The sequence below is a fragment of the Tursiops truncatus genome, chromosome 9 (genome assembly GCF_011762595.2).
Source record: "Tursiops truncatus isolate mTurTru1 chromosome 9, mTurTru1.mat.Y, whole genome shotgun sequence".
NCBI classification, from domain to species: Eukaryota; Metazoa; Chordata; class Mammalia; order Artiodactyla; family Delphinidae; genus Tursiops; species Tursiops truncatus.
This window is the reverse complement of record NC_047042.1, coordinates 20,019,189-20,032,839: the sequence shown is the minus strand read 5'-3', so window position 1 is coordinate 20,032,839 and position 13,651 is coordinate 20,019,189. Positions and strand designations below refer to the sequence as shown.

At 38.0% G+C, this 13,651-nt stretch overlaps 2 protein-coding genes across 7 annotated transcripts in view; one reads left to right on the top strand and one right to left on the bottom strand.

Moving 5' to 3' along the window:
• Positions 1–13,651, bottom strand: part of FBXL13 (F-box and leucine rich repeat protein 13) — a 191,123-nt gene that overhangs the window by 70,523 nt on the left and 106,949 nt on the right. The window contains 1 exon segment of the mRNA XM_033862761.2: positions 9,736–9,865. Within this exon segment, the coding sequence (XP_033718652.2) occupies positions 9,736–9,865 (130 nt within the window).
• LRRC17 (leucine rich repeat containing 17) overlaps positions 1–13,651 on the top strand; it is a 114,397-nt gene that overhangs the window by 338 nt on the left and 100,408 nt on the right. For 3 of the 6 annotated variants that reach the window (XR_004528090.2, XR_012333889.1, XM_033862923.2), the window contains exon 1: positions 9,531–9,795. The exons of 1 other annotated variant lie outside the window; for it this stretch is intronic. The gene's annotated coding sequence lies outside the window, so the exon portion shown is untranslated. Of the gene's footprint in view, positions 1–9,517; positions 9,796–13,651 lie in introns of those variants that run through there. 2 more of the 6 variants (XM_073809586.1, XM_033862921.2) reach the window with 2 other exon arrangements.

Genomic DNA, 13,651 nt, shown 5'->3' with positions numbered 1-13,651 from the left:
AGATTTAGGGAAGGTAGTCCATCATTTGAGATTTTTAATGACAAGGTATATTTTGTTGGATCAGAAGAGACAAAGGATGGAAACTGGATCATAATTTCCTGTACTACCTGAGTCTCAAATCACATGACCTGAGAATGAGCAGTGGTCTCAATTATAATTCAAATAATTCTCATTTTTTGTTGACTTTAAAATTGCCTTTAGCTTTTTCCATTTCTAATCAAATTTATTTTTTAAACCCCACTTCGTCATATAAAATTGGCATTGGACTGCTGGTCTCTAAGTTCTTTGTGTTTTTTTTGTTTTTTTTTAAATTTTATTTATTTATTTATTTATGGCTGTGTTGGGTCTTCGTTTCTGTGCGAGGGCTTTCTCTAGTTGCAGCAAGTAGGGGCCACTCCTCATCGCGGTGCACAGGCCTCTCACTATCGCGGCCTCTCTTGTTGCAGAGCACAGGCTCCAGACGCGCAGGCTCAGTAATTGTGGCTCATGGGGCTAGTTGCTCCGCGGCATGTGGGATCTTCCCAGACCAGGGCTCGAACCCACGTCCCCTGCACCGGCAGGCAGATTCTCAACCACTGCGCCACCAGGGAAGCCCAGGTCTTTGTGTTTGATTATTGTAACTATGAAACTGCCCATACCTTACTAAATATTATAGGTTTTGCTCAGCTCTATCTTGACATGATACCCGACCTTACTTCTATGCTTAAGAATCTTTCAACCAGTCCTGTTATTTTCCCACATGAACACTAACTCCTGCCTTTTCTCTTTACAGAGTACACCTTGCTCCTATGTTGTTTTCCTTTCCCTCCTGTTCTTAATCATGAATTCCTATTCATGTCTCAAGGTTCCACTCAACAGATAACCTCCAGATCACTCAGGATGTTCATTATTCCCTCTTTAAGGCTCCTTACCCTCATGTACATATGTACATCTGGTATCGCACTTAAAATAGTTGTTCCAGACACTCTACTAAGTGGTTCACATGCATTATCTTATTTACTTATGGCTAGAACCCCATCAGGTAGGTACTATGATTATCCCCTTTAGCATATGTGGAATCTGAGCCTTAGAGAGGTTATTTGACCTAAGAATACACAGCTAGAAGTGATAGGTAAAGCTAAGATTTCAAACTGGGTCTGTTTGGTGTTTTAGTCTGTGCTTTTAACCACATTTATACTTCCTCTCTTACCACATTGTAAAATAATTTTTATGCCTGTCTGTCTCCTCCACTGTATTTTGATCTTCTTTAGATTAGGGAACATGTCTTACCATTTTTCCAGTTTCTATTGTTGTGTCTGATACCTAGAACCTTTTGTTTGTTGCGTGATTCTTTTTTTTATATGAGTGTTTGTTGTTGTAGGTGATATTTAAAGCCATGATCTAGGTGACGTCACCAAGTGCGTGATGAGAAGAAAAGTAGACCAAAAACTGAACCTTGGGGCTCTCTATGATTAAGAGATTAAGGGGTTCAAGAGAAGAGGTGACTGAGGTACCTTTAGAAACATTGTCAGAAATAAGAGAAAGAGCCAGAGCTATAGCACAATATCATTTATGAGGATTAAAATCCACACACAGAACCACAATATAAGAATGCAAGAATACATTGATATATATATGTATATATTAATATATTCCTTTTTGTTGCTAGAGAAAGACTTTTATGTTTTGCTCATTTTTTAAATTGAAGTATAGTTGAATTACAATATTGTGTTAGTTTCAGGTATACAGCATAGTGACTCAGTTTTTTTGCAGATTCTATTCCATTATAGGTTATTATAAGATATTGGGTATAATTCCCTGTGCTATACAGTAAATCCTTGTTGCTTATCTATTTTATGTATAGTAGTTTGTATCTGTTAATCCCATACTCCTAATTTGTCCCTCCCCCTCCCCTTCCCCTTATGTAACCATAAATTTGTTTTCTATGTCTGTGACCCTGTTTCTCTTTTGTATATATATTCGTTCGTATTATTTTTTAGATTCATATCATATGTCATATCATATAGATTTGTCTTTTGCTGTCTGACTTGTTTCACTAAGCATAATATTCTCTAGGTCCATCCACATTGCTGCAAATGACAATATTTCCTTTTTTATGGCTGAGTAATATTCCTTTGTGTATGTGTGTATATATATATGTGTGTGTGTGTGATATATATGTGTGTAAATATATATATACACACAACAGATGATTGGCTTAAGAAAATGTGATATGTATATATATAAATATATATATATATATATATCTCATCTGTTGATGGGCACTTGGGTTGCTTCTGTGTCTTGACTATTAAATAGTGCTGCTATGATCATTGGGGTACAAGTATCTTTTCAAATGAAAGTTTTTTGTATATGGAACCACATAAAACAAATTAGAGGGTTTGCTTGTGTAGAGAAAGGGGAACATGAGTGGGAAATGTAGATAAAAGGGAATAAATAAAACAAGAGATCAGCCTTGCCTGGAATGATGATGAAAGTGTGCCATGAATTGAGGAGTGTGATTAAATCTGTTCCTGGTACCTGAGTTCCAAAATAAGTAAAATAAAATAAATCTAGTATGAAATAAAATAGAAATCCCTGGTTATGTTTCTTCCCTTGAGTACTTTTCCTCTCCTGAAAAATACCACAGAGAACACACAATATTTTTAAACCTCTCTTCTTATTTTCTTTTAGTGAACGTAGTCACCAGTGATGGATTCTAAATGTTTGATTAAAATAGTTGAAAAGAGGGAAGTTTAATGAAGCCTGCTTGCTATGGAAGTGAATATAAGATGACTTAAATACTTATTGCTAATTTCTGAGAAGGGAAGAGTACTCATCAGCATAGAAGCCCACTCTAGGTTTGAACGTTGTTCTCCTACCTCTCCTGTACTGCACTTTAACAATAGTGTTGCTATGAAAATAAATTATGTGGGTACATATAGGGAGTAAGTATGTAGAGCCACAGCATTAGCTTTCCTGCAGAAATCACACCCTCATGAGTTTTCTAAATCATAATCATTAGGATTGACACAGCCAATTTAGGAAACTAACGATGATATCAACAAAAGCCAAACATACACATACTTCACACCCAGCCCATTTGATTCCTATGTGTATACTCAACAGAAACACATTCTGTGTTCACCAAAGGACATGTATATAGCACTTTGTGCACTTTTCTGTATATTATACTTACCCTCAAAAAAGTCATTAGGGAATGCCTTTGCTCAGTATGTCCCAGCTGTCGGTGCCAGCAAAACAGGAAGCAGATTTAATCCGGTTTCTTGGGTGGTAAGGATTGCTTTGTGGTCAGTCACAGGCATGCTCAAAGCAACAAATTCAGGTACATGGTAGAATACAAGCATGTGAAGAGCTATGAGAAACCTTCACAACTTCCTCTCTTGGGGCTTAGTTTTTTCCTTGAGAAAGGCTTTCCATCAAAGTATTCAATACCCCAACTAAAAGCTAAATAGGAATCACATCCTCAACAGTTGTACCAGTCAGCTTCCTTGAGTCACAATGACCCAACATAAACTAGCGTAGGTAAAAAGGGAATTAGTGGTATCTCTAACTGAAAGTCCAGCTAAGCAAAAATATACGATCTCTCCTTCTCAAACACAGCATCTCTTCCTCTTGAAGGTCAGCTCTTTGTGAGGATTTTATTCTTTCCCATTGCAGACAAATTTCCTCCATGTTCCTGAGCAAGAGAACCACAAACCAGCCTAGACTTACACATTCCAGGCCCTGCAACCTCAGAAAAAACTGAATTTATTTTTCCCAATGTTGAGCACCTGAAAGAGTTTTGAATAGTTCTGCTAAGGTCATGCTCTTCCTGGAAAAACCATAGCCACTGCACATGGAATTTAGGAATGTCTAGGCCTGGGCCAAATGATAGCGGCCATTGGAAAATACTAATAGTAATCTAATAATAATAGCTAATCGTGGCTAAGCATTTACTGTATGAAGCCATCATTCTAAGACTCTTATATGTATCAAATAATTTCATTCACACAACACACTTAGGAAGTTACTAGTATTTTCCCCATCTCATAGATAAGGAAAGTGAGGTATACAGAAAGCTTAGGTAACCTGCCCCAGTCCCATACCTAGTAAATAGTAAACTCAAGATTAAAATGCAGGTGCCCCAGAACCAATGCTTCCAATTGCTGTGGTGTGTTGCTTTCAAGGTGCCACAACTGACCGCTCCCCAGAACCACAAGGGAAGGGAGAGGAGTGGTTCCTTGAAGCAGAGTATGAGATGCAAAGGAAAACTACCAACATCTCATACAGTGGTTCATTAGTTTCACTTATTTAACTAAACATTAATCCAAAAATTCAACAAATATCTGACAAATGTCTACCATGAGTTAGGTCACACATCATTCCTTAGAGCATAGAAAAAGACGGATTCATTCACTGTCGCCAAATGTCTCCCAGATTATAGATGACAAAGGAGCACAGGAAACAGTACCTTCTTTACGTGATAAAGCCATTTTGTTTCCAGAGTCTTTCCAAATTGTATTTAAACATGGTTTTTAAAAAATTATTTTATGGCATAAGGTTAGATTTTATAACTTTGTGTAAGTAGCAAATATAAAAGCAAACAAATTAAATTTGTTCAACTGATTCAGCCAGAATCATTTTGTTAAATGAATGTAGATTTTTTTTTCTTCTGAAACTACTATAATGAAAATGTTGCACTCAGGCTCTGAAGAAATTTTTTTAGAGAAATATACTAATAGGTTTTTTTTTTTTTATCATCAACTGTGTCAGGCACTTAACTTACATTATCTCCAATATTCTCCAGTTTGAAAGAGATTTTTTAATTAATTTGAAAAATATTTTAACAGTGGCGGCCTGTTGGGATAAGAATGCTGTCATTCAACAGATATTTATTAAGTGCCTGTGTATGGTTTAACTTTGCCTGGTAATCAAAGAAATACAAATTGAAAATATAAAATATCATATTCAATGTCAAATTGGCAAAATTTTTTATATACAATATATTTATGAAGAGAACAAACTATTTTACATTTATGCTAAGTGTAAACTGACAATCTTTGTAGGGTATGGATGGCCTTAAAAATAACTATATCCTCTGACCATTTCACTTCTAAAAATTTGTACCAAAAAATTGCATAGACATATGTAAAGATATGGCTACAATAATTTTCCTCACAGGTTATTTATGACAGCAAAAAAAATGGTAGGCCAAAAAAAAGAACTGTAGGCCAATAATGAATGGTTAAATACATATTGGTATTTTGATACAATGAAATACTATATAGCTATTAAAAGTAAGTTACAGGAAAAATATTTAATGGAATAAAGACATATTCACTTTATAAAACATTAAATGAAAGATATGTGTACTATATAATCCATTTCAGTTTAAAAAATTCTAGACAGGCATAGAATAAAGACCCTGAAATTCTAGTAGTGTTTATTATTTCTGGTGATGAATTTTCAGGTAATTTAAATTTTTTTCTCCTGTTTTTTTTTTAATTAATTAATTAATTTATTTATTTTTGGCTGTGTTGGGTCTTTGTTGCGCACAGGCTTTCTCTAGTTGGGGCGAGCAGGGGCCACTCTTCGTTGTGGTGCACAGGCTTCTCATTGCAGTGGCTTCTCTTGTTGCAGAGCATGGGCTCTAGGCACGCAGGCTTCAGTAGTTGTAGCATGTGGGCTCAGTAGTTGTGGCTCGCGGGCTCTAGAGCACAGGCTCAGTAGTTGTGGTGCACGGGCTTAGTTGCTCCGCGGCATGTGGGATCTTCCCGGACAAGGGCTCGAACCCGTGTCCCCTGCAATGGCAGGTGGATTCTTAACCACTGCACCACCAGGGAAGTCCCTTTTTCTCCTTTTTTTCTTGTATTTTTCTGCCTTTAGCATGTAATAAGAAAAAAAGCAGGTTTTTTAAAAGTGAAAAAAGAAAACTCAAAGTGGCAAGTATATGGGTAGAAATTTGCAGAGGATAGTGAGAGAGCTCACTGAAGCAGCCCTATCCCAGTTCAGGCCACGTGTGAGCAGAGGCTTTTTCAAGGAGGAGAAACTGGGCAGAGGCATCACCTCAACCCCATCAAAGATGATGACATGCAGGGGAACGTGCAAGTGCTGGTACTCATTAGGAAATCGGTCATATTACTTAGTGCACCCTACAGTGTTTATCCAATCCCATAAGAATGCAGAATATTTCTAAAACATATGTAATTGATTTTCACTTTTCTTTGTAGTTCTCCATCATCCACTTATTTATTTTTTCTAACAAATATGGATTCAAATTCTTTCACAATACTGTATACATCTTTCCTTTTTTGGGCAGCTGTGACTGCATTAACATTTAGCCCTTGACGTAATTCACTTATGTTAATCCAGAGCTTCCAAAAGACAGAGATGCTATTTGACTCATCATGGTGCCCAGTATGCAGCAGGCACTCAATAAACACCAGTGTAAAGCATTTTGTTGTAAGTTTCTATTCTCAACTTTTTGTTTTATTAGGGCCTTTTTCCTTGATCAGATATACTAACACATGACTTCATAGTGCAAAATTCCAAACATAAGAAGAAAATACATTTTACTTTCCAAGGGAAGAACCTGAAAAACCTGTGAATAGTCAACTTTCCTTCTTTGAAACCATTTTATACTGTCATATCAATGCAAGTAGGTCTGGAAGGGTGAAACTATCCTCACACCCAGAGCTAGGGAGGTAGATGGAGCCTCCTCAAAAGACTTAATAAGTCCCTCAGAAGCAGTGACATCCAAGATTCACTGATTCTCTGAAGTTACAGCAGCAGCCATTATTAAGATATCTGTGGTTCATAATGAGCCCATTTCTTATAAAGTTTCAAATGGTACAATTTCCAGTGCCTGACACCTAGGGTTAAATCTCTCGAGTAATTAAATTATTAAATGAACAAATGGAAGACAGATGAACAAAAAAAACAACATTATTTTGCATAATGATGTGAAATACTAATGTCACTGTGGTTTGAGACTTACAAATTAAGGGTCAGTTAGGAAAAGAAATCTATTCTTTAGAAATACATTCAGACCAAACTCAAATACCTACTGAGGCAGGCAGGCAATGCAGTGAAGTGGTAGCAGTTCCAGAGTAAGTGCATGTGTGGACATTACTGAGTGGAGGAGAGGGCGGCATACTGAGGAGAGGGTGCCATCTCAAGGGGGTGAGGCTGACTCAGCTCCAGCCTTTTGTTGCCATGTGGGAAAGCAGGCCCAATTTTGCTAGTTCTTCTGGTTTTTTAAGAGAAACTTGAAGTCTAGATTTTTATTTGAAAACTCCAAAATTCCAAATGTTGGCTCAAAATTTAAAGACAGACTGTGTCTATATGTTTTGAATATATATCTAGCCAGAGGGTCATCAATTTGAAACCTCTCATTTTGACTTTAGTGTGTCTGAAAATATTTAACCTTAGGACATGTGCATGAGTGTTTGTGTGTCTGTGCATGTGTTGCGTGTTTTTGCTACAATAATTACCTGATGGAAACTGAGAAGAACAAGGAGGTAAGTCACACTGTGCAGAGGGTTCGGAAGCACTGAGGTAAGCTAGGCACGACTGTATGTAAAATAGATAACTAATAAGGACCTACTGTATAGTACAGGGAACTCTACTCAGTACTCTGTAATGGCCTATATGAGAAAAGGATCTAAAAAAGAGCAGATATATCTATATGTATAACTGATTCACTTTGCTGGACAGCAGAAACGAACACAACATTGTAAATCAACTAAACTCCAATAAAAATTAATTTTAAAAAAAGTACTGGAGCATGTATCTTTAGGGGAGAGATTGATCAGTTAGATGTGTCACGCACATTGAGTTATTTCTGAATTTGCAGGTATTCTTCCTTTGTGATTAGGCCTCTGTGTTTGCTAACTGACATCCATATGGAAGTTAGGCTCCCATCCTCCCACAGAGACTGGGAGATACTGATGCTCTCTCTCTTGATGATTACATATTAAAGGCTGGCTCCCAGGTCTTTGAGGAAGACATTCCTGGGTTGTAAAACTGGCAAGAAGCTTTTTAAGGGCTTTACATCTCAACGGGAGCAGAGAAAGAATGTACAACCACAAGTTTTCTAAAGTAAACGCTCTAAGGAAAGGGAGGTCAGGGGTCCAGAGTCCAGAAGAAGCCTGTCTGAAGTTTTGTCCATCTGGAGGGAACATTAAGGCCATCTTGGCCACAGAGTGATGGTAGATGTTGATGCTATATCACAGTAAATTGGATGTTAAACAAATGCAACTTCTAGCCATTTCAGCCCTAGCTTAACGTCCCCCCCTCCTTTCCCTTACATCCTCTCCACTGTGTGGTGTACCAGGAAACCATGATATGCCAGTAGTAGTGCTATGTAAGATTTCTGTCCATTCAAGAACTTGGAGGAGAAATCTGTTCTGTCCCTGTATTCCTTCCAGGGAATCTACCTGCTTATAACTGTACCAGTACCATGTGCTTTCACCAGCCGTGCAGCCCTGGGAGCCTTGGTCTTTTCATGTCTAAATGGGCATGATAAATACATACTGCACAGCATTTATATGAGCAGTAAATTTGATCTGTATGACAGTCAACATGGTGCCTGGCATATAGTAACAGTTCTCATTTGTGTTATTAGTCTCATAGAATGATGAACATTCTATGACACAAATATCAATAAAATACACAGAGAGGTGAAAGAAAAGTTAAAAGAATCATGACTGAAATCAAACAAAACAGAGCAGAAGAAACTATCAAGGAGGTAGTAACTGCTTCCAAAGTGCCATGCCCTACCCTCCACAATTCCACACTCTTTTCTGCCCAGTTTTCCTTAGTCTTGTTCCTTCAAACTTAAATATTTCCCCATATAGACCTCAAATCGTCATGTTATTTAGCCCAAGGATATAATGCAGTTTTAAAAATCATAATCTTTGGGCTTCCCTGGTGGCGTGGTTAAGAATCTGCCTGCCAGTGCAGGGGACACGGGTTTGATCCCTGGCCCGGGAAGATCCCACATGCCACAGAGCAACTAAGCCCGTGTGCCACAACTACTGAGCCTGCACTCTAGAGCCCGCGTGCCACAACTACTGAAGCCTGTGCGCCACAACTACTGAAGCCCGTGCGCCTAGAGCCCGTGCTCTGCAACAAGAGAAGCCACTGCAGTGAGAAGCCCGCGCACCACAACGAAGAGTAGCCCCCGCTCACCGCAACTAGAGAAAGCCTGCGCACAACAACGAAGACCCAGCACAGCCAAAAATAAAAACAAATAAAAAATAAATAAATAAAATCATAATCTTTGTGTATTTCCTTTCATGCATTTATCACTTGTAGCATCTTACCCAATACTATTTACTCTCTGAGGGCCCACGTGAGAGCAAACTGACTCTTCAGGAAGTTCTTTGCAAATTCTCCCCACAAAATGTTTTTCTTTGTTTGTATCTTGGTATCAATTCTAAAAAGTTTTCAAGATTTGGACTCTGGTATTATAACTGTGCTCAGAGTATCCACACAGACGTGTTCTGCTTCATCATCCAATGAACTCTGCCTGTTAGTGGATGTGGCGCTCCAGTGGAAGGAAGCCAAGAGCCTATAGTAGCGATCCTGGGGAAAATTTAAGCAGCTGTGGCCATGTAATTTAAAACCTCCAAAAAGTGTGCTGCGGTCTCTGCACAGCGTTAGTATAACATGAGGGCTGGATATAGCCAGTTCTCATTCTCTGGAGGACTTCTTCGCCTGCTGCAGGAAAGAGAAGGCTGAAAGACAAACCTGGGTGCAGCCGGAAAGGTCCAGATAGATGAGCTTGTGGCATCCATTCCCCAAATTCAGGTACTGTAAACCTTTGTCTGTAAACTTTCTGCAATAAGCCAAACTAAGATTCTGTAAACTGTGGAAGTACCTGAAAAGACAGGGCGAGAGAAGAGAGGAAGGAAAGTGATTATACTTTCGTTGTTTTCTCACATCTTTGTTAAGCCACTATGACAAAGAGAAGTAAAACTGTAAATTAATCTTTTCTCCTTACAGATATTCAAGAGTTGAACTTTACTGTTAATACTCTTCCTGTTAAGTAAAGGAGATTGCAGTAGCATATCAGATAATGCATAATCACATTTCAAAAGAAAATAATTAAAGATTTGTCTAGATTTTTAAGAAAGCTGATTGGGATAAAGCTTTGGGGGTGGGGGAGGTTTGTGCATTCCTATTGTTTGGAAGTTAGTGTTTGAAAGCAGTTTCAGAGTTTGTGTTATTGTTGCATTTAGGTTTTATCTTTGGAGCACCAAAATAACATGCAAAATGTCTAGGAGGACAAACCCTTTGTAAACATTTAAGTGGCGATTAACTGTTACATGAGAGTTAGGATTTGGGGCAGAAAGGAGGCAAAGTTGAACATAACAGGCTCTTAAAATGGACATGGTAAGCAAATGGCTTGAAAAAAATTTTTTTGTAACAGTGCATGATTTTGTATGTAACAGTTTCATTATTATGGATAAAGAAAGACATTGATATACAGAGCTTAAAAATGGGTTAAGAACCGTCTGCAAATGAGTGGGCAACATATGAGAGGAATAAAAACTACAGTCAGAGGCTATCAATCTCACTGGAGTTGAAACAGATTAACTATGGCATTACCACCATGACCAAAATGAGAGCTTCCAGAAAAAAAAGAGGGTCTTCAGGACGAGTCTGTACTACTGTGCAAGGGCTCACGGTTTGAGGACACTCTGGATGATTTTCAAAGCCCTCCTAAGCCTGGCATTTTATAAAAGTGCAAGAATTCCCACTACTGCCTGCTCTTGCAATGGAATTAAAAACGTGCTTTTGGTTTGTGATCTGTAACGGTTTAACAGCAAATTAGAAAGCAAAAAGAATGAAAAGTAGGAAGAAAACTCTCTGTCCCTCAAAAGCCCACAAATGACTAATAAAGTTTATCTTCACATAAATGGGAAATTAGATATGCAAGCTTTGACCATTAATCAGATTTATTTCCCAAATCTGAAAAAAATACAACTATATGATATGATTCACATTCCATAGCAAATTATTTGACTCAGAACACACATTTCCCTCTGGTAATGGCTGTGTCCATGAGATTCAGGAGAATGGAGAGGGAAGCTTTCTGGATTCCCCAGTGGCTGGGTGGGCAGGGTTCTGAAGGAGAAAGGAGCACTAACATCCCAAAGAACGTCCCTTCTCCTGGGGCCCTTGAGTTAACTAAGAGCATTGCCAAAGCTTTGGAAATGCTCGATCTTCCTCTCCCTGAAGCATACCCTTGTGATTCAGCTGAGTAAGTACAATTTTCTTGGGGGTTGTCATTCCTAACAACCCTTTAGCTCTCTAATTTGGAGAAAGGAATAGTGAGGCAGGCAGCATGACACAATGGAAAATACACAAGGGTTTGGAATCTGATGAAATTGGATTTGAATCCCAGTCCTGACACTTACTGCAACTTCTCCTAACCTCTCAGAGATTGTTTCCGCATCTGTTAAGTGGATATTTTAACATTATCTGTTTTTTTTTTAACCCTCACCAACTGTGGGGCCTCCAGCTTTCCTGAACCTCAGTTTACTCGTCTGCAACATGGATGTAATCCTATCTGCTCTTTCCTCTTAGAGATGTGACAATTACATAAGCACATAGATGTAATAGTATTATAATGAGAGTGATCTTTGATGATAAATATTAGCAGGGATATGGTAGAACCTTTAAATATATATATATTGTTATTGTTGCTACTACTACCTCAAATAATAATTACATATGAATTATTCTTATGAAGTTTGTACTGTCTTCCTTCCATTGAATGGAATAAGTACTCACCTGACAAGAGTGGTGCATACAACTGATACTAAGAGTTTGGGGGGCCTCATAAGCCACCTATACCCTCATTTTGGTCATGGTGGTAATACCATATGTAATCTGTCAACTCTAGCGAGATTGATAGCCTCTGGTGTAGTTTCTGTTCCTCCCATGTGTTGCCCACTCATTTGAAGACTGTTCTTCCTAACCTATTTCTAAGCTCTGTATATCAGTCAGTCTTTCTTTAGATATAATAATGAAACTGTTACTTGTGAAATCACGCATATTCAAATCGGGTCCAAGCCTATTGTTCAATTTCTTTAAGTGCATGTGTCAGTTAACAAATACCAAAAATGAGAATTGAGCGAGGAGTTCTTAATAGATACCTATGGACCTATGGCCCCTTTGTCAGCATAATATAATGTTTTTTTTTTTTGGAGTATAGTTGCTTTATGTAATGTTGTATTATCAACATAATGTTTTTGGACAGTAAGGGAAGAGTCTAGACCTTAAGGATGTCAAAGACGTAATAAGACTAAGCTCAGGATGATATGTCTCGCAGCATAAGGCAGAGTGTATTGAAGGGAAGAGAGACCAAGCGTGAACCATCAGGATGCCACACCAAATGAGGTGCTGAGAGTGCCACCTAGATTGTGGCAATGGGAAGAAATGGAGAGGGTTTAATTCAGGAAATATTTCAAAGCAAAAAATGTTTTGGAATGGGCATGAGCTGTGGGCAGCCCTCACTTTCAACTTTAGAAAACTGAGCAAGTCCCCAAAGAAGTGAGGAAAAATATTGAAATAAAAAACTGGCAAATCACTGTTGCTAAGAAAGGCAAACAAATTACATTTTTCTTTGGAAAGAAATACTAAAGACACGAGAGACAATGAGAACAGCAACAAATAACACATCTCTGGTTATTTACCGCTTAACAAATGCTTTTGCATACCCAAGCATGTTTGAAACAATAGAAAGCAGAGCAAAAATAGAGAATCATTATGAAATGTATTTTTATTATAGATAAGAAAGTCAACGTACATTTTTTTCATATGGCGAAAAACATCAATATTAATTAGTTTTATCCTAAGTGTTGTCTCAATAGCAAGAACTAGAAGTTAAAATCAAAACAGAATTCTCATTTTGGGTCCTATTTTTCTATCTGTTACCCACTAAAGGTATAGCTTCATTTGTAAAATAACTGTCCTTAAAAAATTATGCAGAGATGTAGTGTTATTTTAAATTTCCTAGGAGAAAAGTTTATCTCAAACTATGGTTGGAAGAGATGTTTTAAGTTAAAAAAATAATTTGTACTGTGATACATGCTACTCCCAAATCATCTACTTTGAGAGTTCAGATTTTCACATATGGATTTATGGATTTTTTAATATATATTTCTCTCTCTCCTCCCTCTTCACCCCCCCACTCTCTTTCTATCTATAGATACATACACACATACATACATACACACATGCACATATATTCTCTCTCTATATATAAACACACATTCATACATGCACATATATTCATCACATATATATCTTAATATGAAATGCTAAAGAAAAGTACTGAGTGATGTTCTGTATTGCAGGACAAAGAATCCTACAGAATTCCTGAAACGGTCAGGGGCCCTCCACAGTGGTGCTTCTGGAGCTGGCTTGTACCAGCCCATGAGAACCAATTGTTAGCATCTCTTCCCAGTTCCACATTCAGTGGCATCATGTTGGTAGCTTAAAATTGGCCATGATGGAATTATTTATATCACAGAAATCAATAAATCCTACAAATCAAAACACACCTTTAGGGTTTCCCTGGTGGCGCAGTGGTTGAGAGTCCGCCTGCCGATGCAGGGGACACGGGTTAGTGCCCCAGTCCGGGAAGATCCCACAT